The sequence below is a fragment of the Jaculus jaculus genome, chromosome 1, assembly GCF_020740685.1.
Source record: "Jaculus jaculus isolate mJacJac1 chromosome 1, mJacJac1.mat.Y.cur, whole genome shotgun sequence".
NCBI lineage: Eukaryota > Metazoa > Chordata > Mammalia > Rodentia > Dipodidae > Jaculus > Jaculus jaculus.
In genome coordinates, this window is record NC_059102.1 from 116,184,716 (window position 1) to 116,200,049 (window position 15,334).

The 15,334-nt window shown below is 42.7% G+C and overlaps 1 protein-coding gene across 4 annotated transcripts in view; it reads left to right on the plus strand.

Annotated features, from left to right (window-relative positions):
- The first annotated feature begins 2,041 nt into the window (after positions 1 to 2,041).
- The window catches only part of Slc44a1 (solute carrier family 44 member 1), a 224,334-nt gene continuing 211,041 nt past the window's right edge, over positions 2,042 to 15,334 (plus strand). For 2 of the 4 annotated variants that reach the window (XM_045141828.1, XM_045141827.1), the window contains exon 1: positions 2,043 to 2,107. In XM_045141828.1, coding sequence (XP_044997763.1) covers positions 2,075 to 2,107 — 33 coding nt within the window. In that variant the 5' untranslated portion in view covers positions 2,043 to 2,074. Of the gene's footprint in view, positions 2,108 to 2,277; positions 2,296 to 15,334 lie in introns of those variants that run through there. The other 2 variants (XM_045141826.1, XM_045141829.1) reach the window with 2 other exon arrangements.

A 15,334-nucleotide genomic window follows, 5' to 3' on the forward strand; every position in this document is an offset into this window, starting at 1 on the left:
CTTACCGTGGAGTTTATAATCAGAACTGTGACCAGAGCAATGGATGTTTCATTTCTTCACTCCCACTTAATAGTCTAATTGTTACCACTAGGACACACTTTGGATATATTAGCACTGTGATATGTTGGGGACTCTTGTCATTAGAACACAGAAGAATTTCAAGTGGCACTTGCTAAATTTTTACTGACCTATCAGCTGTTCTCCCACGTTGTTTAATCTTCACAACCTTTTGCAGTCCTGGTTATCAGCACTTCACACTGAGGAGAATGAGGCTCAAAGACGCTCTTCCATACTCAACAGACCCAGGACATGGTAACAGAGCACACCAACTAGGAATTCTTCTACCTTGGTCTTGGTTTCCAGGCTCCCATTCCTTTTTTCCTTTCTTTTCTTTTTCCTTTTCTGTGCTTAGATTTTTTCTTTCAATTTACATATTGTCAACTTCTTTACTCTTTTCTTCCAACTAGACTGCGATATCTTGAAACCTGGTTGGTTGTTATTTAGCAAGTCCCCTCCTCTGGTCTACTCCTTGTATCTTTGCAAACAACTCTTTTCTCTTACAAGTGATTCTGCCTTTGAGATACTCTTGGGCAATATGAAATGAGACATGAAGGTTTACAATAGTGTTGCATATCTGGTTCTGTTATAACTATGATCTTTAATTCTAGTCCTGCCACCTTTTAACCGATTTGAAGCCCCTGGGGGATGGGGCATTTTTTTCCCCCCCAAGGTAGGGTCTCATTCTAGCCCAGGCTGACCTGGAATTCACTATGTAGTCTCAGGGTGGCCTTGAACTCACAGTGATCCTCCTACCTCTGCCCCCCAAGTGCTGGGATCAAAGGCGTGCACCACCACTACCGGCATGGAAATTTCTTAGTCTACTCTTGTTTCTACCCACAGCATGTATTAGTTGCAGTGACTTGTATGAGAGCAACTTTGCCTCTTTGGTTCACTTCTTTACGCCCTGTACCTATGTCATTAGAATGTAACTTCTCTGTAGACATTTTAAATAGAAATTGATGCTCTCCCCTTTCTGTGGACTATGTTATATAAGGAACTTTAGTGTAGCTCAAACACAGCTTTGTCATGAGGAACCTGGTATACTTTTTCCTTTCCCCTCATTTTCGGCTCTTTAAGTGCAATGTCCACTTGGGTGCTTATCGTTCTTGGACTTCTTCAAGGCTTAGTTTCCTCATCAGCACAATGGGGGCAGTAGCAACAGATGATGGTTTCTCCTCGTCTTCCATCGCCTACTCTTTCTTCAAGAAATGTAAGCTTTCTTCTGGATAGGAAATGCTGCCTAGCAAGCACTGAAACAAAACAAAACAAAACAAAACAAAAAGAACCACCAGTGACCTCGGCTGCAAGTCCAGCGGGGGGGAAGAGAAAGCCCCGGCGCCCGGCCCGAGCCTCGCGGGTCCGGAAGCGAGCCGGCTCCATTTCGAGGGCGAGCTGGCCGGGCGCTGCGGAGCCTCGGCCCCAGACGGCCTCTCGCCCCGAGGCAGCGCTCGGCTCCGGTGCCACCGCGAAATGGGCCCGGCGCCGCGCAGGCCCCGCCGCGCACCCAAGGGCCCGGCCTCGTTCGGGCTGCCGCCGCCCTGGCGTCCGCGCGGCGCGGCACTGGGGGCGGGGAGTCTGATGGGAGACGCGCGCGGCGCGGAGGAGGAGGAGGAGGAGGAGGAGGAGGCGGAGGCGACGGCAGCCCGGGAGAGGGAGCGGGAGAGGGACTGGGCGCGGGTGGTGGGAGGCGGGGGCCAGGGGGAGGTGCCGCCGCCGCCGCCCGCCCCTTTCCGCTGGGGAGCAGCTGCAGCAGCAGGAGCGGAGCCCGAGCCGCGCAGCCGCCGCCGCCGCCGCCGCCGCCGCCGCCGCCGGGGGATGTGGCCGGCGCCTGCCCCGAGCCGCGCCGCCTCCTGAGGACCGACTCGCCGCCTCCACCGCTGTCGCCGCCGCCGCCGCCCCGGAGTCGTGCGGGGCCAGGCCGCGCCCTCCCCGGGCGCTCGCCGGCTCGCATGCCGAGGGGCTCCGGGGCGTAGCTGCGCGCCCGGCGCCGCCTCCGGGCTCCTCCGGCCCCGCCATGGGCTGCTGCAGCTCCGCCTCCGCCGCGCAGGTGAGGGGCGCCCGCCTCCCGGCCGCCCGCCCGGATGCCTCCCCCGCGTCCCGAGCCGTCCGCAGCCCGCAGCCGCCCCGCACCCGCGGCCGGCCCCGGGGCGCCCGCGCGCTCTCCGTTCCCGTGCCCGACTTGGCCTCTTCTCCTCCTCGGGTCGCACCTGAGCGTCCCGTCCTGCCCGCCTGCAGGTAGACGGCCACGCTGGCGCCTCCCGTGCCCCAGGTGGCATCGTCTTGCTCGCCTCCCGGGCCTTGCTGCTCTTTTCCCACCTCCTTGGAGGTCCCCTCGCCACCCACCGACTCTCTTCCGTGTCACCAGACGGTGCACCCCAGCCCTTCACCTCTCTCCCACCTTCGTCCAGTTTCTGTTCCATTCGCTGTTGCTGTCCTTCCCCCCACCCCCCCTCTTGCCGTCCCCCGGGCCGGGATCTAGTGCTTCCCGCGGGTCGTCCCTGAGCTTTTTCCGTAACCCATTTCCCGGATCCCACTCCCTCGCTTCCCATCCCATCCCCCCCCGTTCGTGCCTTGACCCCGGGCACCGCGGCCTCTTGGCACACCGAGGCCCCTGCGGGAGCGCGGGGACCGGGCTGGCAAGGAGATTGGGCACCTGGTGGGTGACGGGTGCATTACGGAAACTCCCTCTTTGTTGCTAGTGTAACAGGAGGAAGAGGTGCCGAATTTAGTTTTTCTGTGGGCACTGGCTGGATGTTGTCGCTGAGGGCTGAGATGCAGAGATTTCTCGCAGCTGCCACCCTGCCCCCATCCGAATTTCTCCTTCTCGCTTTCCGATCGGAGGAGCCCTTAACCTGGGAGGCAATGTTTGGACAACTGTGTAGGGATCAAACGTAATAGAACTTGACTGTTGGCCACTAATGACTGAGAGGACCTGTTTGTAAATTACCTAATTTAGTGGATTAGTGAGTGTATTTACAAATACGATAAAAAGCAATCAGGAATACTGCATCAAACTGTCTGCTGGTGGTGTATGAAAAATAGGCTCTGACAACGCCTGGGATGTTTCTCTACAGTTTCATTAGCGTAGAATTTAACAGTGGACTGTGATTTGTTTTCTTTGGGGGCGGGAGGGGGAAGAGAAGAACTAGGCTCTTTTAGAAAAAAGGCTGTTTGATTCTTGGTGAAGAAAAATGCTAGTTTTGGGAAAATAATTCCTCCGGAGATGTGGCATCTGTGATACTGCCAGAAGTGTTTTGCTGCTGCTAAACGACTATATATAACTCAGTTTTAAATAACCTACATACTTGTTCCGAAAAAATCTGAGATCTGTCACAGAGAAAAATGACTAGAATTGGAGATGAGTGGAGGACATTTATTGCTTATGTTAGGCATCTGGCCTGTTGGTCCTGTTCATAGGCTGATTGGTTTCTTTAGTTAAACCTTCCTGTTCAGTTAGAATAACAAAGAAAAACTATGTGGTTGGTGTTAAGGAAGGCTTGATTGGGGTTTTCATAAAACCATAAAGAGCTGTAGAAAAATCACATCCTTTTCAACCAGTTAAGGGCTTGGGGGGAGGGGTACATCTAGTTGGATACTGTTTATCTAATATTTAAATTCAGTTTTCACCTGAAAGGTACCTTTCACTTTGCCTTTCTTTTCAGAACTGGATTACTTTACATTCCCTTTTGCTGACGAAATGTCTTTAAGACAGGAAACTATTGATAGTTTATTGATAGTTTATGGATGGCTTGCTCAGTGAATCAAAGACTGAATTTGGTAGGGATGGATTCTGCGCCAGAACTCTGCTAAATAGGCAGTTGGTCAAGCATATATCTAGCTCCACGTTGTAGTGTTCAGAATGCTGTCACACATATATATTCTTTTTAGCTTTTTCTTCCCCTCACAGCCAGTTTTCCTTCATGCTGTGTTCTACAGACAAGATGCATGTCATGCCTCCAAGGGCTGTATGCCCCCCCCCCCTTTCCTATAACCAATCAGTAGTTGTCACCTGCCTTTGAGTTTGGAGCATTAAGGAAGCAGGTTTTATACCACATGGCTCATCATTGCTGGTTTTTTTTTTTCCTTATTTAAGATTTTTGGCATCATTCTGCATTTGTGAAAAGTTCCTAATCTATTGGCTTTTAAAACACTTCTCTTTAGTATACTGTTATACGCATATGAATTGTGCTGAGACAAAATAGAGACACAACTTGAAATCTCTAGATGTAAACCTCCACATTACTGAGCCTCTCCTAGGGGTTCCAGGTGATTTCCATGCAGAATGTTTGATGTATCCTTTCTACTGGATTGTAAGTTTCTTGAGTACAGAAACTGCTTTTGCTTTCCTATCTTTTTATTTACAGTAGTGCCTCACTGAATGGAATGCATGCACACAAAACCTGTGTGTCAGGCTAGCCAGTGACACTGAATATGAACCCATAGTCTGGTAGGCTAATTCCAAGCCATCCTTTTCTCAACAGTGTAAGTTAAGATTCACCTGCCTCTGCTGCCTTCATTCTTGTTCTATCAATAGTGTCACTTGTTTGTAATCCAGAGCAGAACCCCCCTCTTATGGATGCCTCCTGCTCAGTGTCTACTTCAATTGGTGCAGTGGCTATAACATCTTAAAAGAACTTGTCTGCAAACTCTCATAATAACCTGCATAACATATCAAAACTACATGCTTTGAGGTAATCTGCAGCCCAGTTTAGCTTGTCTCAGCGGTATCACCAGCAACTTTGAAGCCCTGGTAGGCTGTAACAATGCATGTAAATTGCATTTTCTTTTTGTACCAGGGGTCATTGTTGAAGTATCATTTATTTCTCCTTTAGTCTCTCACCATGTTGTAGATGCCTCATACAAGAGTTTATGGGCTTCCAAACTTTGATCTTTTGTAATTTATCCTGGTGTTATTTTCCTTTTCTTGGCAGTGTTTGGATATCATTATTTCTCATCAAATAATTATCTTGTTTTGGGATTTAAATTTTAAAAGTGTCATTTTTCTATGCTGGTATTTCATTACTAAAAGTGAAAATTATTGGCAAAACAGTTTGTGCTGTATCAGATATGTACATCTAAGAATGGTGTGTGTGTGTGTGTGTGTGTGTGTGTGTGTGTAGAGGCCAGAAGAGGACCTTACTGGGTGTTCTGTGTCATTCTTCTACCTTATTTCCTTGAGATGGATCTTGAAGCTTACTGTGTTTGTTTGTTTGTTTATTCATTTATTTATTCATTGTCAGACTGGCTGACCAGTGATTCTTCTGTCTCTACCCTTTTTAGCCCCAGGGTTACAAGCATGCAAGATGATGCCTGGCTTTTTATGTGGGAACTGGGATGACTCAAGTCATCATGCTTGTGTAACAAGCACTCTTACCTACACAGTTGTCTCCCAGCCCCTGTGTCTAAGAATCTTGAGTCTACTGAGTCTGACTATTATACCAAATTCTTTGGGTTTTGTTCTTTTTAACTCACCCCTTTAATAACCATTACACAGTGTGTGTAATTACTCAAAGCAAGCCAATATATTATATAGCCCTTGCCTGAAAGTTTTTCTGAAGATGGCATGAAAGTAACAATGTTAAGTTTCTTTTTACAGGATGAACCCTCTTCATAACTCTTAAAATTTATTCTCATCCTTTCATAATTCGTTTCTTCTGCTATAACCTGACATAATTTCTATTCTTGTAATGTTAAACTTCAGAGTTCTCTTGTAAATCTTCAGATTTATTAAATGTTCTTTCCCACTGACAAATCTGTTCAAATGAAGGAGGCCTTTGAAAGATTACTTAGCAAATTGCTGAAAGTCTTTGTCCTTAATGGCTATATCATTATTTCTCACAGCAGCATTTTGCAGGCCAGGACATTTTGCAAGTGCTCTGAAGTTCTGTGTCCTTCAGTTCTAACCCTAAAAATTAACAGAGATATAGGAGAGTCTTTGCAGTTGAACAAACTGCCCCTTGTTAGTTTGAAGACTTGAGACACTATCTTGTCCAAAGGTCTTCAAATTGATGGCTCTATATTTTACTACCTTTTCTTAGCTGTCATATCTTGAGAGTAATGAAAAACAATCAGAAATAGTTCACAAATACTGGTGATCAATTAAATATGTAACAGAATTATACCTGCTGTGTAGAATTTGAAATCAGATGGTAAAATGGCAATTTGAAGAGGATAGTGTGAATCATCAGAAGAGGCAAAGTTGTTCAATTAAAAATATGACCTGTGAAGGTAACTTTGTATAGGAGAAAAAAAAAAAGAAAGAAAGAAAAATCATGGCATAAAAAAGCTTTTCTTCTTTTGAGTACTCTGCTTTTATCATAAAAAGTCTACTCTTTATTTTATTTTATTTTTATTTGAAGGAGAATGGTCATACAAGGCCTTCAACCGCTGCGAACAAACTCCAGATGCATGTGACATCTTGTGCATTTGGCTTACATGGGTGGTGGGGAATCTAACCTGGTTAGACTTCACAGGTAAGCGGTTTAACTGCTAAGCCATCTCTCCTAGCCCATTCTTTCTGTGTGTATCTCTTAAATAAATAAAGTTAAAAAAAAAAAAGAAGTAACTCAAGCTGGGCATGGTGTTTAGACATGTAATCCCAGCACATGGGAGACAGAAGCTAGAGGACCATTATAAATTCAAGGCAAGCCTGATCTACATAGGGAGTTTCAGTCAGTCCTACAAGTTAGTAAGATCTTGTCTCCAGAAAACAAAGACAAATTGACATAAAAGGAAATAAAAACATGTCTAACTGGCTGGGAAATAATATAGAAATGACAATAGTATTATATAGCTACTTTCAGAGACATTTTATGTTTTAATTTCTACAGTAATTTAGGTTGATTTTTTTTGTTTTAAGGATGAAGTTGAGGCTCAGATTAAGAAACTGGGTTGAAAAATTCGGGTGTGGTAGTACACGCCTTAATCCCAGCACTTGGGAGGCAGAGGTAGGAGGAGCGCCATGATTTCGAGGCCACCCTGAGACTACATAGTGAATTCAGGTCAGCCTGAGTTTGAATGAGACCCTACCTCAAAAAAAAAAAAAAAAAGGAAAGAAACCAGTTGAAACCACAGAAGGATTAAACCTGCTCAGGGAGTCTGTATCTTCATTGTGCGCTGCTTTTTCTATGATCACATGCATTGTTGCTAAATCTTAAGTTTCTGCTCACTTAAAAAAAAAAAACCACAACTTTATAGAAGGTCAGTTTTGAACCAAAGATGTTCCAAGTTAAATTTTATGCCACCATTGCTTACCAGCTTCAGGTGAGGTACCATTGTATAATTCAGCAGTTTTTCTAGTTAGAATGCTCCAGGCTTAACAGAAATTATGTGATATGGTCACTTTATTATTTAAAAATGCCATTTACGTGGGAGGAAACTTATAAAAACATATTTGGTCACTGGTGATGGGTTGATAGCTCTTCTTCTGTGCTGTTCTCCCCAAATTACCAAGAAAAGTAAAATATTTCATTTTTGTAGGATTAGACTGTATTCTGGACTCTTCAGGAGACCTTAGAGCTAAACCTATGTTGATCCGAACTACAACTTAGAATATGTGAAGCGGTCAGGTCAAAGATATCTATTCTGAGGCAGCTGGGACTAGAGTCTTCCTACTTAGTTTTATAATCCTACCTTTCCTTTTGCATGTATGTGTATGCCAGGGTCCTCTTGCTGCTGTAAATGAACACCAGATGCTTGCACCACATTTTGTACCTGTCTTACATGGGTGGCTTGGGAATTCTATATGTCTATCAGGTTTTGCAAGCAAGTGCTTTTAATTGCCGAACAATCTTTCTAGCCCTATGGTTGATTTTCAGTATTTTCTTCTCAACCTTGACTACACATTAGAATCACTTGAATGACTTTAAAAGAGCAGGGATTGCCTGGGTCTCACTCTCAGGTTCTGGTGTAATTGGTCCAGTGGAGCTGCCTGGGCATCAGAAGTTTTTAAAAGTTCCACTGTGATTCTCTGAGAAAGCCATTGTTCCTTACCCTTTGTGTAGGTGATTTTATCTCCAGTGGTTTCAATTACAGTCTCTGCTGACAATACCCAAACTGAATCACTGAATTGAAGCAAACCTCTCCCAGCCTCTATACAAGCAACCGATTGACACTAGAACATTGTATTGGTATTCAACTAAGCATGCCTAAAACTGAAATTGAACCCAACATTTGCACCCCATTTCCATCCCCCATGGTTTCCTGACCCTGGAAATATGGCTGGCTTACTGAATGATAGCAATGTCTTGGTTGTGGAAATGTGTATCCTAAATCATGGAGGGAATCTGCCTTCCTGTCTCCCATCCTGGTCCCCATCACATCTTGCCTTCTCAGTGTCTGCCATCTCCACCCAGCACCTTGGTTTGGTTCCAGAGCTCTTTGTATCTATTCATGCTTCCTTCTAATCTTTTTTTAAAAAAAAAATCTTTTTCCATATTGTAGCCTTAATGACCTTTGAAAAGCTGATTAACTGTTGTCTCTACTTCAAGCAGTTTAGTGGTTCAGATTGCTTGGCAGATAAAGACCATCATTCCCTAACCTAGCCAACAAGACCAGGTGGGGCTGGTCCCTTCTCTACACAGTGCCATCTTTCCATGTTTCCCTTCATTCTTTGGGATTCAGCCTCGCCCCATAGTCAATCTTGTGCCTTCCTCATTTTGGGCTTTTCCACAGGCTGCTTACTTGTTTAGAAGGCTGTTTGCTTTTCTCTCTCTGGCCTTTGGCTACTTACCTAAATGTGCAGCCTAAAATTTATTTCCTTGGAAGACTTGTCTGACCCTTCAAACTAGGCCATGTCTTTTCATTGAAGTTCCCATAGTGTTAAGTATTTTCTTTTTGAGCACTTAATAACAATAAGCATATAATTAAGAGTTACTATTGATGTCTAGACAGTCTGCCTACTATACCCATGAATAAAATCTGACCTGCTAACCTGTTTTTATGTGGTTTGCAAGCCAAGAATGTTGTATTTTTAAATGGTTGAGACAAATCAAAAGAAAAATATTATTTCATGAAAATCATATAAAATTTGATTAGCATTATCCATAAGTAAAGCGGACACAGCCATACTACTTCCTGTCCATAGCGGCTCTCCTGTTCCATTGCTTTCCAGGGCAGAGCATAGAGGTTCTGTCAGAGACCTCATGGCCTATAAGCATCAGTGTCTACTCAGTAGCCGTTTATAGAGAATGTGTGCCACCCCTGTTCTAGACTGGGTGGAGGAAGATCAGACCTAGTCTGCATTGCTTACTGTGCTATTTGCTATGCTTAGCTGGCCCTGGCACATACTAATTACTAATGAAGTATTTGAACAAATTAGTAAGTATTTCCTTGCCTTCTACCAGTGGATGTAGGTAAACTATCTTAGCAATTCTGGTGCTTTGAAGTTTAATATAGAATTTCTTCTAAAGGACAAATTGTTATGCAGAATAATCTCAACAAATATTTTAGTTAGTAGCATTCTTAATCAGATTGCAGTTGAATTTTTTTTTTTTTTTTTTTTTTTTTTTTGGTTTTTCGAGGTAGGGTCTCACTGTAGCCCAAGCTGACCTGGAATTCACTATGGAGTCTCAGGGTGGCCTCGAACTCACTGCAATCCTCCTACCTCTGCCTCCCGAGTGCTGGGATTAAAGACATGTGTCACCATGCCCGGCTTGCAGTTGAAGTTTTTAAAAAACACTTTCTTTCTATTTTTTAATTTTCTTTTAAAAAAATTTTTATTTATTTATTTGCAAGCAGAGAGAGAAGAGAGACAGATAGAGAGAGAATAGGCACGCCAGGGCCTCTAGCCACTGGAAACGAATTTAAGACATAATGTGCCCCTTATGCATCTGGATTACGTGAGCCCTGGGGAATTGAAACTGGGTCCTTTGGCTTCACAGGCAAACATTTTAACCACTGAGCCATCTCTCTAGCCCAACACTTTCTTTTTAAAAAAATGTTTTTTGGAGCAAATGAACACAAGATGCTTATACCACTTTGTAAATCTGGCTCTGTGTGTGTGCTGGATAATCGAACTTTGGTTGCCAGGCTTTGCTGGCAAGTGTCTTAACCACTGAGCCCCTGAAACATATTTTATTTTGATGCTTTTTATTTTCTCATTTATTTGAAATAGAACAATTCATTGTGTTCCAAATTTACATTACACTTTGTATCAACTTTAGTATTTTCAAAAAATAGATTGGTATTTTTCATCATGTCTTAATATACTTAATTGGGAGAATGTCAGCTTTTCTTCTCTTGCTAGACTCCTTGCTAGTTTCATAATATAGCAATCATTTAATAGATCTTAACAAACATTTGTTTAATAAACTATTGGAAATCACTGTGTGTTTAGCTAAAACAGTATTGGTACTCCTTTTAGGTAGTCACCATGACAATCCACAACCAAATATTTAGATACTTATTTAGTCAGGAAGATTAAAAATTATATTTATTCTATTTTTTAAGGTTCCTTGGTATGCTAAGAATATGTTAAATAGAAGTGTTTTATTTCTGGATACATTTATGTAGTGTCAAGGAAGGAAAACAGGTAGCAAATTTGACAAAAGATGACCATTTGAGATGTTAAAGTAGCACTGAGGGTATTAGAGTTCATTTTATTATTTATTATGTAGCATTGTGATAATATACAGATGAACAAAATCTTGTAGGATTCTGCCAGCTAGGATGTTGCATCCATACAAAGTAAAACACACTTCAAATACTGGAAACAAGGCAATATTGTTATCTCCTATTAAGTTCTGGAGGTAGGGAGGTTCCAGGTAGCTAACACATGTCTTCATTTCTCTGGTTGTTTTTGTTTCTGCTTTATGCGTGCGTTCATGCTTGCTTGCTTCTTTCTTTCTTTTTTGATGTAGGATTGCATTCTGTACTCCAGACTGGATTGGAACTCACTGTGTAGCCCATGCTGGCCTCAAACTCATAACAATTGTCCTTTCCCAGCCTCCTGAGTTCTTTTTTCTTTTTCTTTCTTTTTTTTTTTTTTGGTGTGGATTTTCCAGGTAGGGTCTCACTCTAGCCCAGGCTGACCTAGAATTCACTGTGTAGTCCCAGGGTGGCCTTGACCTCACAGTGATCCTCCTACCTCCGCCTCCCAAATTCTGGGATTAATGGCATGCGCCATTATGCCCTGTGAGCTCCTGAGTGTGAAATCATTGGCATGAGCCACTAAGCCCTGTGTTCTCACCCCATCTGGGTTTTTCTTCCTGATCCCTAGATAGCTGTGGCTTTTCTGACCTGCTCTTGCTGAACTGACCTGTTCTACTGGTTTTCCTTTAATGTGAAGTAGGGAGGGCTGTATAGACATTGCCTAACAAGGTGAATGCAAAGGACATAGTAACTGGTTTAGATTAACCAGCTTTTCCCTCTGAGTCAGGTATGGGGTGGAGCATACCAGAATCAAAGTGGAACTTTGCCAGTAAGGTACAAATTGTAGGGTTCTATAGAGGGTTGGATGGCTGGGTAGAGCAGCCAAAAGTGTTCCTACTTTTGCTATTTTCTTCTGTCTGTAAAACCAAGCTTCTATAGTATTTACTAATATTGTGCTTATAACCTTTCACAGTTCCTAGTTCATTCACGTGATGATTGTAACCTCCTTACCCAGAGCTTTAGCCACTGCATAAGCCCCTACTTTCTTTGCCACTTGCACTGACCCAATGACAGCTTCAGATAAGAAGCATCCGAGGTTGGAGTAATGAATGATTAAATAGTTAATTAATATTCCTCCCAACAGTGGTCCCCAAAAGATTCTTGACAGTTCAGAGAACCTCTTCCATCTTTGGTTCTCAATTTCCCATTTTTCCTCCTCTAAATAATTCTCACTTCCACTTGTGTTTATCTATTTTACTGATAGCCATTTTCTCTTTACCGCTTCCCTAAATATTTTTATTTTTCTTCCCCTTTTTCTTACCACAGGCTCTTAAGGAGCTACAGCTGTTGAATAAAGTATATTAGAACTGAATGAAGTAAAAGGAGATTGTCTGTATTCTTTTTGTATTTACCTGTTTAATTTTTAGTTTTTTCTCTTCTAAGCAATAATGGAGTGAAGATGCACCTCATTATTTAGACTATTTCTGTTATCAAGCGGTCTTACAGTATGCCAAATGCATCTCTGTAATAAATAGATTTAGAGGAATGGAAATAAACAAGTAATGTGTAAAAGTGGTCAATTTTGTTAAGCATGGAGGCACCCCCTTTATACCATACATTTAGTGAAAGTTAACAGAATATTGCCTCTGTGGTTTTGACTCAAATATGCTTTATTGATTTGCTGAATAAATTGAAATGACCCTCTTGGGATACTGCTTGACAACAGATACTAAAAGGCATTTTTTCAAAAAAAGTTGACATCCTTTATTTAGTACTCTGAAAGTACTAAATAAGTGCTTTATTTAGTACTCTGAAAGTAATGCTATATATAGTAAATTTCATATTATAATATTATTTATAATAGAGTAGTTCAAATTTAAATATTGTATTTCTGGCATAAGACATTCTATTTTAATGCAAAATTTATTTTAATTTAGCCTGTTGCATTTGCCCATCTTCCACTAAATGATACTCTTAATAGGTGAATGATCTTTTTCCTCCTTTGTAAGGGTTGGACACCATTATCTACTGGCAAGAGTAAGGGTTCTAGCCAGACTGAGGGTGTAAATCTCAGTCCTGTCATGTGCTGTGTTATGCCTCAGTTTCACCAGCAGAAATGGAACAAGAATAAACCTACTTCATAGGCTTATATGAACCTGTACAGACCATGACATCTCAGAAATTACCATATTAATTGTGATGGTTAATCTCTGGTTGTCAACTTGACAGGATTTATAATCACCATGAAAACAAATCTGTCATATCTGTGAAGGATTTTCTAGATTGGGTTAGTTGAGGTGGGAGGATCCATCCTAACTCTGTGTGGTACCATCCCATGGGCTGGGTTCTTGGACTGTAGAAAAAGGAGAAAACTAGCAGAGCCAGCATCATTCATTGCTCTGTTTCTCCGCTGCAAAATGTAATGATATGACTGTTTTCCTCTCCTACCATGTTTACCCCATCATGATGGACCAAAGGCTGAGGACCACCAGGTGTTGCAATACATGGGTCTGTGGGGGCCATTTCAGATCCAAACCATAACAGACACCAAGTTTGAGAGCAGACAGCTATGTAGAGAGCATAGGAACCAGTGCTGGTTAGTCATTACTGTGAATTTACTGTTTCAAAGGCCAAGTTAAATGCTTTATGTACATTTCTTGTTCTATTCTCACAGCTCTGAGGTACATATCTGTGCCAGCCAATTTTACAGATGAGAAAACCAAGGCTCAGAAAGGATAAATAACTAGCCCGTTGTCATCCACATTTGTAAAGCCCAAAGTAGTTCTGAGTTAGGGCACTCTTGCTACCCTGTCTTTTCTCTGCTTCACTACTATATTTAGGTTGATGTATTGAATGCACCTTAGATATGTCATTTTTGTTGCTTAACGGTTGTGTGTTCCACTGATTCTCTTTAAAGTGTGTGTATAGTTTGTTCTTTTTCCTCTTTTGAGGCAAGCCAATAGACTGCCCCCCCAACCCCCTGTTTAGTGAGGGAGAGTCAATTGGTGTGCCAGGGCCCCTAGCCACTGAAAATGAACTCTAGATGCACATGCACCCCTTTGTGTATCACTGTACATCTGGCTTACATAGGACCTAGAGAGTCAAACATGGGTGCCTAGGCTTTACAGGCAAGTGCCTTAACTGCTAAGCCATCTCTCCAGCCCGAATACGTTAGTTTTAATGCACTGTAAACTAGTGGCCAGTGTATGATGATTTGGAGTAGAGAGTAAGTTGAGACTCCTGAGAATGCATGCATTTTCTCCCAGGCCTTCCCACATTTTCTTCCAAGAGGGAAATGCAGAAGGTGTCTCATAACTCACTGACTTGTAATAAAAGATTTATTTTTGGTATTTTGAAATAGGATCTCACTGTGTAGCTGAGATTGGCCTAGCTTGAAACTTGCTATACTGCCCAGGCTGGCCTTGAATTTGTGATCTTCTTCCTTCTGCCTCCCGAGTGCTGGGATTACATATCGTATACATGATGCCTGACTGAGAATACAGTGTTCAATGTGGAGTATCCATTGGCAAGCCAGTTACTCTTTGCAGATCCATGACTCTGAAGGGTTAATGTAATTGATGCTTCTGTTATTTAATACTGAGTGTCACCAAGGCTGTGGAGAGCAGTAGAAAGGAACAGGTAAAGAAAATGACCACAATAAAGTTGACTGTAGCACATATGATTAGCATGCTCATTAAAATCAAGTTACAGAGGCAAAAAATATCAAAATCTGAGTATGTTTAAAAAGGTTTTATTCCTGCTTGCTGGGCTCAGAAGTTTTCTCAGCTATTTGTGGTGTTACAACATTTTTGTGACATTTCTGAACATATTGGGTATCAAAAAACAATTTCCAGACAGGTTTTTAATGCCTCTGTGTGTGCATATGAACATGTGTCTGGGTGTGCATGCGTGTGTGTGGGCATGTGCATGGAGGACAGTCTCAGCCTCAGGAACACCATTCAGTGCTTTTATTTATTTATTTTTATTTATTTGAGAGAGAGAGTGAATGAGAGAGAGAGAATGGGTTTACCAGGGCCTCCAGCCACTGCAGATGAACTCCGGATGCATGTACCACCTTGTGTATCTGGCTTATGTGGGTCCTGAGGAAGCAAACCTGGGGCCTTTGGCTTTGCAGGCAAGTGCCTTAACCACTAAGTCATCTCCCCAGACTCCACTCACTGTTTTTTGAGACATGGATGGGGAGCTCACCAATTCAGGTAGCCTGGCTGGCCAGCAAGCCCCAGGAGAAAGGGATCCTCTATTCTTCATCGCCCAGCACTGGGATTGCAGGCCAGTACCACCACGCCCAGCACTTGTACATAGGTACTGGGATCAGGTCCTCTTGCAAGTACTTTACTAACCAAGCTATATTCTGAGTCCCAAGACAAGTTTTAATTAAAGTCTGCCATATTAAGCATTTTTTTCACAAAAAAGCAACATTGTAGAATATATTTTGACAGTTGAAACATTTTTTGTTCTGAAGGAAACAAAGCGCTGGGAAAAGCTTTAATAAAGTACTTCATTTAAAAAGTGAATATGGAGCCGGGTGTGGTGTTGCATGCCTTTAATTCCAGCACTCGAGAGGCAGAGGTAGGAGGATCGCTGTGAGTTCAAGGCCACCCTGAGACTACAGAGTGAATTCCAGGTCAGCCTGGGCTAGAGTGAGACCCTATCTCAAAAAACA